This window comes from Peromyscus californicus, unplaced genomic scaffold, assembly GCF_007827085.1.
Source record: "Peromyscus californicus insignis strain IS unplaced genomic scaffold, ASM782708v3 Scaffold_5__1_contigs__length_169319896, whole genome shotgun sequence".
NCBI classification, from domain to species: Eukaryota; Metazoa; Chordata; class Mammalia; order Rodentia; family Cricetidae; genus Peromyscus; species Peromyscus californicus.
This window is the reverse complement of record NW_026294573.1, coordinates 51978875-51991156: the sequence shown is the minus strand read 5'-3', so window position 1 is coordinate 51991156 and position 12282 is coordinate 51978875. Positions and strand designations below refer to the sequence as shown.

General features: G+C 41.3%; 1 protein-coding gene across 1 annotated transcript in view; it reads left to right on the top strand.

The window, feature by feature from the left end:
* Alg6 (ALG6 alpha-1,3-glucosyltransferase) overlaps positions 1-12282 on the top strand; it is a 53697-nt gene that overhangs the window by 22239 nt on the left and 19176 nt on the right. Inside the window, exons 5-11 of the mRNA XM_052716794.1 lie at positions 900-988; positions 3173-3255; positions 4013-4077; positions 5555-5740; positions 6323-6458; positions 8514-8599; positions 11798-11882. Coding sequence (XP_052572754.1) covers positions 900-988; positions 3173-3255; positions 4013-4077; positions 5555-5740; positions 6323-6458; positions 8514-8599; positions 11798-11882 — 730 coding nt within the window. The remainder of the gene's footprint in view (positions 1-899; positions 989-3172; positions 3256-4012; positions 4078-5554; positions 5741-6322; positions 6459-8513; positions 8600-11797; positions 11883-12282) is intronic.

Here is a 12282-nt window from a genome sequence, read left to right as displayed (position 1 = left end):
CTGAGCAGTGTAATATAAGAAAGCTTTAATTTTTCTGGATAGTAGCCAAGTAAATGAAAACTGTAGTTCCAGTCCCCTCCCACCCCACCCCCCATTTCCCTGTGCATCCCTGGCTGTCCTAGAACTCACTCTGTAGGCCAGGCTGGCCTCAGACTCAGAGCTCTGCCTGCCTCTGCCTCCTGAGTGTTGCCAAATGGCCTTCTTAACTTATCTGCTAAGGTAGAAACTTGTAGGATAGGCATGCCTCCTTTAAAAAAATAAACAAATGAAGTGCTTTCTAGACGAGGACTTGTGTTTGGTGGGGACCCTGTTCACTGCTGGAGCACATTCCTCGTAGACTTCATGTGTCAGCAGACATTTGAGAAACATCTTCACGGTGTCTCCTGAGCTCATTTTTCGTGCTTTATTATTTCAACCTTTAACTGTTTCATATTTTAATAATGGGTTGAAATTAAGTTCCTAAACATGATGGTTAGTTATACTTTGTAGTGTTCAGGATATTATAATATGATTAAAAGCTAGATTTATCAATAATAATGGCTGAATTTTATGGGAAATTTATGACCAATATGTTTATTATAGCCAGTTGTATTGGTAACTGAAGAGGTTCTAAGCGAAGTATGTTTTTAATAATGAAATGTGATATCAGAATATTTTTTACACTAGAATGACAAGGGTCAGACATCTGCGTATTGCATGGTTTTATTGGAAGATGGGCAAGGTAGATGAGATACTGTTTTGTATCCTCAGTGAATTTTGCACGATTAAATACAAGGAGAAGAGCTTCAGTATTGACCCTATTAACAGCAGCAGCCGACTCTTAGAGTCTAGGTTCTCAGGTGCCCTTCTTACTAAAACCAAGAAGAATAAAGTGCATGTATGTATGCTTTGATTTGCAGGGCAGAGTTTGTAAATCCCGACTGGGTTGCTCTGCATACATCTCGTGGCTATGAGAGTCAGGCGCACAAGCTCTTCATGCGTACCACAGGTAAAAGAGCAGTTGGCATGGGGTCAAAAATTTGAGTTTTAAAAACAATTTGGGTAAATTGATAAAATAGCGTTATTATTCTTTTTTTGTTTGTTTTTGAGACAGTGTCTCACTGTGTAGCCCTGGCTGTCCTAGAACTCACTATGTAGACCAGGCCAGCCTTGAACTCACAGAGGTCTGCCTGCCTCTGCCTCCTGAGTTCTGAGATTAAAGGTGTGCGCCACCATGCCTGGCTACTGTTCTAATGGTTTTAAAATTGTATAATTATGCATATATGTGTGTGTGTGCTGCAAGACTAAAAGTATATGTAAGCTTTAAACCAAGAGTAAAGGAATAAGTCTGTGTATTTCACATCGATTATCTCACTTGCTCCCATGATGCAATGAATATTCTTACCCTTATTTTAAGCTGAGGAAACTACTGAGGCTCAGTCAGATAGTTAGGAACTGAAGTTGTACTTGTTTACGCTGCTGCTTTAGTATCCTAATCCCAGGTTCCTTCACTGTTCTTAAAGCCGTCCTTAGAGTGGGGCTTCATACATTGTGGTGTTTGTACATTAAACAACCCACTCAAACACTCCCTCCTCTCTCTTTTTTTTCCCCCCTCTTTGGTTTTTGGAGACAGGATTTCTGTGTGTAGTTTTGGTGCCTGTCCTGGATCTTGCTCTGTAGACCAGGCTGGCCTTGAACTCACAGAGATTCGCTTGGCTCAGCCTCCTGAATGCTGGGATTAAAGGCGTGCGCCACCACTGCCAGGCTCTCCTCCTCTCTTTTTGAGTGGTGCTGGGGACTGAACAAAGGGATTTAAAATGCTAGGCAAGCCTTCCCACCGAGCCGCACCCCCAGCCTGTCATCAGTGTTTGTAGAGCATTGTTATGCACTGCTCTAGGTTGAAAGTAGTAAGCTTTGATTTCTTTAAAAGCATTATAGAGCTAAGATTTAATTTATTTAATATCTGACTTTCACCTTTTGTTGTTAATTAACCCAAGGACTTTCTGTTGTCTTTACTGTCCACCTCTTATGGAATATCATCCAGGAGATAGCTTGTGTTTGTCTGCCCTCTTGCTCGTCTCTCCTTCTTCCAGGGCTTTCCACTGTTTTCTTTTTTGGCATGTTCGTCCCATGGTTCTCAGCACCCACACTGATATCTGTATCCCCGAGAGTCACACTAGTTAAAGCCCATTCTAGTTCAGAGAGTGCCCAACGTTAAAAGTGCCTTCCTCATGCAGGATAACAGACTTTTGGGACAGCAATGTTGTCCTGTTGGAGAATTTGTTGTTGTTGTTGTTCTAAAACGACTGTACAACAAGGAATTATACATTGCTGTTTCTCTGTTTTGTCCCTGCCCCTATTCTTTTGTCTCGTACCATCCCTTCTTATGTACACACAGACACACACTCATACACGATGTATGTATTTCCAGTTTCTTGCTTACCCAGGCCTCTCAAGCTCTTTTTTTTTTTTTTCCTTTGAGACAGAGTCCTGCCATGTCTTCTATCATGGCTGGTTTGGAACTCATATGAAGCCCGGGGCCTCATTCTCATGCTGCATCCTGCTGATGGATAAAAAAATAATGTTCATGAGACACTGCTAGGCTCTCTCTAACTCTTTATATGCATCAACTAGTAAAAGTTTGTATGTTTTTTTTTTTATTTTTTTTATTTTTCTTTTCTTTCTTTCTTTTTTTTTTTGGTTTTTCGAGACAGGGTTTCTCTGTGTAGCTTTGCGCCTTTCCTGGATCTCGCTCTGTAGACCAGGCTGGCCTCGAACTCACAAAGATCCGCCTGCCTCTGCCTCCCGAGTGCTGGGATTAAAGGCGTGCACCACCACCGCCCGGCAGTTTGTATGTTTTTATAAATAGCAGCAGTAAAGATTCTCCTTGGAGCTGTTCTGAGCAGAACATTTTGAGTGTGCAGATACGAGAGACCAGACTGTCTTCCTGTCCTCTGAGCGTTCATTTGACGCTCAAGTCTGAGCCGCAAGAGCGTGACTGCGGGTCCTCGTCTCGTTGATTACGTGTATTAAAGTCAGAGAAGCGTCTTGGGATGCAGCCTTTATAAGCAGAGGGAATGCAAAGGGCTAGTTGTGTAGGGACTTGCAGGTAGTGTTAACACAGTTCTCAAGGCTGTGGGAGGAAGGTGGTTGGTGGAGAGCCTGATGGACGCATTGTATTTGCTTGTTACAGTTTTCGTTGCTGATCTGCTCATTTACATCCCAGCGGTGCTTTTGTACTGTTACTCCTTAAGAGAAAGCTCACCTAAGAGAAAGGTAAGTTTTAAAGCTGTCTGACATTTCATCTCTGAAATGTTTATTACTAACATACTAAGTACCAACTTTAAGGAAGCCCTGCTCTTTGGGAGTAGATAGGATAATGAATATTTTGTCTTCTATTTATTAATTTTCATTTAGAAACAGTAGTTTAACTTGCAATAATTACTTTAAGTGTGCTCTAGTAATAACAGACTGCATTGAACTTCAGAAGTACTGTACTGTTGACCCATGCCATGCTGGACTTATTGCTAAGCTTGTAAATCAGAGTTCTGAGCTGGCTGGGGACAAGGACTTGACTAAAGGGCATGTTGGAAAGTGTGTGTGTCTGTTCACAGTCATTATCAAGCATCCTTTCTTGAGAATTTTACATTGAATGATTAGATAGCCAGTCATTTGATTAAATGACAAGGGTGCCTTTAATTCCAGCATTCTGGGAGGCAGAGTCAGGTACATGCATCTTTATGAGCTTGAGGACAGCCTGGCCTACATAGTGAGTTTCGGGACACTCAGAGCTACATAGTGTGACTCAACAAAACAACTGAACTTTTTCAGTAATTTTTACTTTTTATTAAAGTATTTTCTTTTGCTTCCATGAAAACTTTAGTGTCTTAACAGGTGTCTCTTGAAAATGGAATATTTTGAATAAGGAAGGACAGTGCCTCAGGAAGATGGATGTTCCCTGCATGCTGGATGTACAGTGCTCGTCACTCTGCTATAATAATGACCTCTTTATCTATCATACTTTTCTTCACAGATCGCTAGTGCATTATGCATATTGCTGTATCCAGGTCTTATTCTTATCGACTATGGACATTTTCAGTATCCTTTATTAAATTGGAAATGAAATCAGTTATATATTATAATCTAGGCTCACTGCACGTAGTAGCTGAAGTTTTCCTGTGTCCCTCCTGGCCCGTGGTTAGGACAAATCTCTGCCACTTGCGTTCCCCAAGTAAACACACAGAGGCTTATATTATTTACGAACTGTATGGCCGTTAGCTCAAGCTTATTACTGACTAGCTCTCACACTTAAATTAACCCATAATTCTTATTTATGTGTAGCCACGTGGCTTGGTACCTTTTCTCCGTTCTGCTTTTATATCTTGCTTCCTCTGTGTTTGGCTGGTGACTCCTGACTCAGCCTTCTTCTTCCCAGAATTCTCCTTGTCTGTTTATCTCCCACCTTCCTGCCCGACTACTGGCCATTCAGCATTTTATTTATCAACCAATCAGAGCAACACATTCACAGCATATAGAGTGACATCACCCATCAGCACGTAGCACTGCCATCCTCTATTGTCATATATACTTATATGAACTCTTTTCAGTTGATAAAAGTCTGGTGTGGTGAATTAAAGTCTTCAAGTTTCTGAGTTACGCAATTTTGTGGGGAGATATTTTTTTAAACAATTATGTATTCTTTCCTTATTATTTTTAATTTTATTTTTATTTACATTTTTTTTGTGGGGGGGACAGAGTAACTCTGTATATAGCTCTGGCTATCCTGGAATTTGCTGTAGACCAGACTGGCCTTAAACTCATAGAAATCCACCTGCCTCTGCCTCTCCAGTCCTGGTATTAAAGATGTGTACCACCATATCCAACATTTTTTCCCCTTATTTTTTTTATAGTTTATTTTTATTTTATATGCACTGGTGTTTTGCCTGTGTGCATGTCTGTGTGCATGTCTGTATGAGAATGTTGGATCCGCTGGAACTGAATTTACAGACAAGTGTGAGGTGCCATGTGCATGCTGAGCTTTCTTCAGGTGTTAGAGTTTTTATTTCCCTCTTCTGCAGGTTTCCTTTCTGTTTTGTGCCTTATAGGAAATTACTCTGTCTTTACCATTAACACCTCTGTTAAATTCCATTTGTTTTGTTAGGCATGTTTTGAATTTCTAATTAAGATTTTCTTTCTCTTCCTGCTCCTCTTTTTCTTTTGATTCTTACCTGATTGACAGAAGCATACAGTGACAACAACGATTTTGTTGTCGGTGTTGAACTTGCTGCCAGAGTGGTTTTATTCTGCAGATTTGGAATATTATTATAATACTGTGAAGTAGTTTAACAGAAACAAAACTATGTTGTCTGTATTTGTAACTCCTTTAAACCTTTACACATTGCTGTTTAACAGCAGACAATATATTTGAGCCTGCTGTGTATACATTTTTATCACTTTAATATTTTCAGTTTATATTTAGAAGTAAGCTTTTAGTTTACATGTTGTTTTTAATCACACAAGAAATATGTTTACAAAATGCAAGCTCTGTGGCTTAATTTCCTTGACACAGGGACAGATATAATTCTGTGAGTCTTGGTTTTGCTTTGTGGGGTGTTCTTGGAGTATCTTGTGACTGGGACCTGCTAGGATCATTGGCATTTTGCTTAGCTCTAAATTATAAACAGATGGAGCTCTACCATTCCCTGCCATTTTTTTGCTTTTTACTTGGCAAGTGTTTTAAAAAAGGCCTCAAAGGAAAGGGGTAAGTGACTCTTAGAGCACAGAATTAAAAATTTTTAGAGAATTTTTTTGCATACTTATCTGGAGGAAGGTGGTCTTTGGTTTAGGTGCTTTCTTATAAATGTGTTGGCCATGCATGGATGAATGGAAGAAAGTTATTGAGCCATGTTCTGTACCCTTGCAAATCCTCGTAACTACAGGACTGTTTGGATCCATGTACACTTCGGAGGCAGTCTGGGCCAGTTTTCCAGAATACTCCTGTGGAGTGCTATCACTTTAGAGCTTATCATGCTATCCACTTATTAAAAATACTCCTGCTTGACATTTTTCTTTGTGGCTGCATCCCTTCATGCCTGTAGCAGTGACAGCCAAGCTAAATGCTAATTATGATAGTGGTGGGTCTTTGGCTGGAAAAATGAGTCTTTTAACAGTTGTGAAAATTTCAGCTGTGTTGTGAGTGGATTCCCATCTTAAATCTTTATTGATAGTATCAATTGACAGTGCTGTTATATTTGCGGTTATTGTATTGAATGATAGTCACATCACTTTTCAAGAATTGTTAGGCTTTCTCTGTCTTACTGCTTGTCTCCGCTCTTTGTTCTAGGTTTGAGTCGTTGATTAAGATAGCCTGTACTGTCGTGGCTTCCTTCCTTCTGTGTTGGTTGCCCTTCTTTACAGAAAGGGAACATGCCCTGCAGGTTCTAAGAAGACTCTTCCCTATTGATCGTGGATTGTTTGAGGTATGTTTACAAATGGACCTTCTTCTATTACTGCACCTCCCTTTTAACTTTGGGGAGCTCATAGAGGAGATACCAGGGACAGTAACTTCCGTTTCCTCCTCCAGTCATCCTGTCAGTTATTAATCCAATATAGCACCCCTGACTTAGTTGGCATTTTTTAGTGCCTTATGAATAGGTAATATTTTTGCCATAATTAGGTCCATAATTCAGTTGTACTTTTTTTTTTTTTTTTTTTTTTTTTGGTTTTTCGAGACAGGGTTTCTCTGTGTAGCTTTGCGCCTTTCCAGGAACTCACTTGGTAGTCCAGGCTGGCCTCGAACTCACAGAGATCCGCCTGGCTCTGCCTCTCGAGTGCTGGGATTAAAGGCGTGCGCCACCACCGCCCGGCTTCAGTTGTACTTTTTTAAAAGTCAGATTGGTCCATGGTAAAAGAGCATTGAATGCTGAGGCAACCAAGTTAACCAGCCTGCCACCGTGTTGGTTTACATTCTCTTCTTAGTTTGCCAGAATTATTTGTTAAGCTGATAATCCTGTTTGCCTCAGAAAGATCTCATAATTCCTTATGAAATATATAACCTTCATCCACAGTAATTTTTAATGAGAATCCTTCATTTAATGCTACTTTAATCACTCTGGTTAAACTTTTATTGCATGAATAATTTGATCATTTAGATTTAGTAATTAAATTAAACAAACCATTTATTTCTGAAACAAAAGGTCTTTTAATAAACTTAGAGACAACATATTTATAGATAATTTGCTTTTGAATAACATTTCTTTTGAAAAGAATTAGAAAGCATCTCTAAGTTTTGAATACATTATTTCTATAAAATAGTTTTCCATGGATTTACAGGAGGATGGGATAACGTTTTGAAAGAGACTAAACAGTGTGGTTGTGAATGCAGAGGTGTGTGGACAGTGTCGCTGTACAGATTGGTGGTATCCCCATTGTTGCTTAATATCACTCGTTAGGTGCTAGACCCTTCTGCATGACTTATGATCCCCACAGCTCTAAGATGGCTCTTGTCCCTGTTGTACAGATAGGAAACTGAGGTTAGACATTCATAGACATGGTATGTGGCAGAGTCATGATTTCAAGTCTTGATAACCTTAATAGCAAAGCAAAGCTTGATTTTCTATAAAGACTGCCTGTTATTTGTTGTATCTTCCATTTCAGAAAGTGTCTGTGACAGTGAGTCATGGAGTGGTGTCAGACATATTTAATGTGTCACCAGTCCCCTGTTCCTTGTTCACCACAGAAGCTCCAGAGCAGTGGTTCTCAACCTTCCTAATGCAGCAACTCTTTAATACAGATCCGCATGTTGCGACCCCCCCAACCATAACATTATTTTTGTTGCTACTTGATAACTGTGATTTTGCTACTGTTATGAATTGTACTGTAAATATCTGATGTGCAGGTGGTCTTAGGCGACCCCTGTGAAAGGGTGGTTTGACCCACAGGTTGGGAGCGGCTGCTCTAGACCTTGTCTTGACCAGGAAGTGGGTGGGGCAGTTGCTGGCAGCCACCCCTCTCCTGATGCCATGTTTGCAGCTGTGTAGAGGATGGGTGGCACCAGCTGGGGAGCTGAGATAGCAAATCTCCTTCTGAGTAAGCCCAGCCCAACTGCTAATGTTTTAAAGCTTCTTGATTTATTAGCAATTAGTCTTGTCATTGCTAGTACCTATTAGATTATGTGACAGAAAGTTACATTTGTAATAAAATGGTGCAAATGTAATTAATATTTATTTTACAAGTTTGGGGAGATTTTTGCTTAATATACTGCCTTTTGAAAAATATTAAGTAGTTTACTAGAATGTGGATTATGGTTGACTAATGCTTTATATAATCTGCATTTCAAAAAAGAAAAAGAAAAATGCTCTAGGCTGTGGGTATATATTTTTATTGCTTGAAGAGTTTAATCTACTTTGTTATAAATGTGAATGAAAGTTTCATGTCTCTAAAGTTTATTACCTGGAGATTATAGGCTGTACTTCATGGGGTTTAATATTTCTTTCAATTATACCAAAATGTAAAACTAACAAATTTCTTTTAAGGATAAAGTAGCCAATATTTGGTGCAGCATTAATGTTTTTCTGAAGATTAAGGACATTTTGCCTCGTCACATCCAGCTAGCAATCAGGTAACTAACATAATATATATATATAGTGCTTTATAAACTAACCTTCAAAAATATCACAGTAAGTGGGGCGGTGGTGGCGCACGCCTTTAACCCCAGCACTCAGGAGGCAGAGGCAGGTGGATCTCTGTGAGTTTGAGGCCAGCGTGGTCTACAAAGTGAGTTCTAGGACAGCCAGAGCTACACAGAGAAACCCTTTCTCAAAAAAAACCAACCCAATTACAGTAATGTGCTATTTATCTGAGCTGGTCATTAGTGACTTCCCACTTAATACAATACAATTCTGTCCTCCTCCTCTTTCTCCTCACCACCCCCTTTTTTTATGTTTATTTTTTTAAAACAGGTTTTTTGTGTAGCCCTGTCTGTCCTTGGTACTTGCTCTGAAGACCAGGCTGGCCTCAACTCAGATCTGCCTGCCTCTGCCTCCCCAGCTGGGATTCAAGGCAAGCGCCACCGCTGCCTGACTTCTCCTCCTCCTAATCTTTATCTTCTCCCTCTTTTCCTTCCCAGTCTGAATTATTTTATGTGAACATTTTTCTTATTTTTCCTTTAACTAGAACATACACTATAGGTTAACATTATCTTGAAGAATTCATGATTGTCACAGGTGTGCAGCCAGCATTTGCCAGCAAAATAGAGCAAGTTAGAGGTTATTCTGTGTGTGAACTTATCACAAGAATTGGATAATGCAGTTGTGGGGTCTGGCTAAGCAAACCAGAAGTCCACATGACAGGCATCAGGAATGTTTTGGGAAGGAAGTGCACCTGCCCCATCATGGCTATTAGGAGGCCTAAGCTGTCTTCGGGGCTTCCAGCTGATTGCCAGGCCCCAGGACAGACACTCCCCTTTGCTTGAGTAGCAGGTGGGTGTTGCCTTTCTTGTGGGCTCTGCCTGTAGACCAATTGCTAAATGGTCCTATTAAACAAAAATCCCAGTGCCAGATAGTGAGGTGAAAACCTGAGAGATCAGAGGAATAGGAAAAGCCACAAGCCAATGTCACCTCACCGACCCCTCAGCTTCCAAAGAGACCTACTTCCTGTATACCCACGTCTATATGCCTTTCTGTTCTGTTTGCTCTCTCTGTCCAGCTACATCACTTCTTCTTCCTGCCCAGCTCTGTCACTCCCTGTCTGTCTATACAGACCTCCAAACCTTTATGGTTAATTAGTGTTGGAATTTAAGGCTCTGTTCCCAGTGCGGCCTTGAACTCACAGAGATCCAGACAGATCCCTGCCTCCTGAATTATAGAATTAAAGGCATGTGCTACCATTGCCTGACTTCTATGATTAATATAATGGCTGGCTTTTTCCTCTGATCCTCAGAGAAACTTTATTCAGTTGCACAAATAAAATGTCACCACATTCGCCTCTCAGAATAGACTTTTTTTCCTCACAGGAAATATACAAAAAGGGAGTCTGGGGACTTCAGTTCAGCCTCGTGAGCTCATTGGGTACAGAACCCCCGAAAGTAAGGAAGTCAGGAGGTTCTGTGTTGAGACTTATACCGTGTTCAGGCTCTGGGAGCTGTCTTTCACAGTGCTGAGGTGTGCTCAGGCTCTGGGAGCTGTCTGTCACAGTGCTGAGGTGTGCTCAGGCTCTGGGAGCTGTCTGTCACAGCACTGAGGTGTGCTCAGGCTCTGGGAGCTGTCTGTCACAGCGCTGAGGTGTGCTCAGGCTCTGGGAGCTGTCTGTCACAGCACTGAGGTGTGTTCAGGCTCTGGGAGCTGTCTGTCACAGCGCTGAGGTGTGCTCAGGCTCTGGGAGCTGTCTGTCACAGCGCTGAGGTGTGCTCAGGCTCTGGGAGCTGTCTGTCACAGCGCTGAGGTGTGTTCAGGCTCTGGGAGCTGTCTGTCACAGCACTGAGGTGTGCTCAGGCTCTGGGAGCTGTCTGTCACAGCGCTGAGGTGTGTTCAGGCTCTGGGAATCACATCTCTCACAGTGCTGAGGTGGCTGTGTCTGCCTTGTCTCTTCCCTACTCCCCAGCCATCACTAAGAGAAGCTGCTCACTCCTTATGATTTGTTCTTTCTGGACTTGAAAACTCAGATTGTCAACTTTTGTGGAGTGAGGGCCAGGACTCCCCTGAGAGTTAAGTTTATGAGTAGTTGTGTTGGAAATACAGTGTTGTCTCCTTAGGCCTGGTAGTGTTTTTTGATTTTCTAGTGTTTGCTAACTGACCTGCAACTCTGTTCTTTATATCTTTATACATGATATTAAATGCGAAATGACAAATGCAATACTTGGTATTGTTTGGTTTTGTATTATATTGGAATGTAGCATGAATCTTAAAAGTTCTTATTAATAAAGTCAAACCCGAGGCCAGTTATTGGGGTCAATGCTGGTAGATCAGAGAGACAGAACAAGCCACAGCTATCTCACCTTGTCAATTCCTCACAGCTATCTCACCTTGCCAATTCCTCAGTTGGTCTTGTTTCCTCAGACTGGAGGCTTCTGTGTCCTCATCCCAATGGCTCTCAGCTGAACTGTGCTGCTCAAAAGCCTGAATGCTTAACCAGCCAAATGCTTAACCAGGCCAAATGCTTAACCAGCCAAATGCCTCTAGTTTCTGGTCCTCACGCCCTTTCTGCTTTCTACCACCACTCCCTGGGATTAAAGGCTGCTTTCTGGGATTAAAGGCGTGAGTCACCATGCCTAGCTGTTTCCAATGCGGCCTTGAACTCACAGAGATCCAGAGGGATTTCTGTCTCTGGAATGCTAGGATTAAAGGCGTGTGCTAACATTTTCTTTTTTTCTTTTGGTTTTTCGAGACAGGGTTTCTCTGTGTAGCTTTGCGCCTCTCCTGGGACTCACTTGGTAGCCCAGGCTGGCCTTGAACTCACAGAGATCTGCCTGGTTCTGCCTCCCGAGTGCTGGGATTAAAGGCGTGCGCCACCACCGCCCGGCTGTGTGCTAACATTTTCTAGCCTAAGTATCTTGTGGCTTTTCTGTTCTCTGACCCCAGATAAGTTTATTAAGGTACACAATATTTTGGGGAACACAATACCACCACATTGGAATTGTGTACAAAAGTGTACACATACTTCAATGTGTATGCTTTATTTAGGTTCTAGTTTAAAGTTTAATAAATAATAAAGTTTAATCTGGGATCAAATTAGATTGATGAATGATATAATCCTTATATTTTAAAAAGTAATTGTTTTAGCTAGATTTCTGTCACAGAAGACACATTTTATTGCTTTTTAGCTTTTGCCTTACATTTGTGAGCCTGCTTCCTGCATGTATAAAACTGACCCTTCAGCCTTCTTCTAAAGGATTCAGATTGACTCTGGTAAGTTTCTTATGTTTCTTAAGATGTTTACTTCTTGCTGTAGCTGACTGTTTAAAAACATCACTAAGTATTTTCTGCTTTGGGGTAAGATTGACTGGGCTGCAAAATAAAACGCTCGATCATTTGACCGACACTAAACACCATCCTTGTGCAGAAGATGCTGGATTAGGCATTAGGCCGAGCAATCAGAATCTTCGGTTTACTTCAGGAACTGTTTAGTTTCCGCTTTGTATTGATTGAGGGAGTACAAAGGTGGTGATAACGTGCATCTGTACTGACTGCTTTTGTGTGTCAGTTTGACACAAGTTAGAGTCATCAGAGGAAGGAGCCTCCCTTGTGGAGATGAGATCCAGTTGTAAGGCACTTTCTCAATTAGTGATCAATGGGGGAGGGCCCAGTC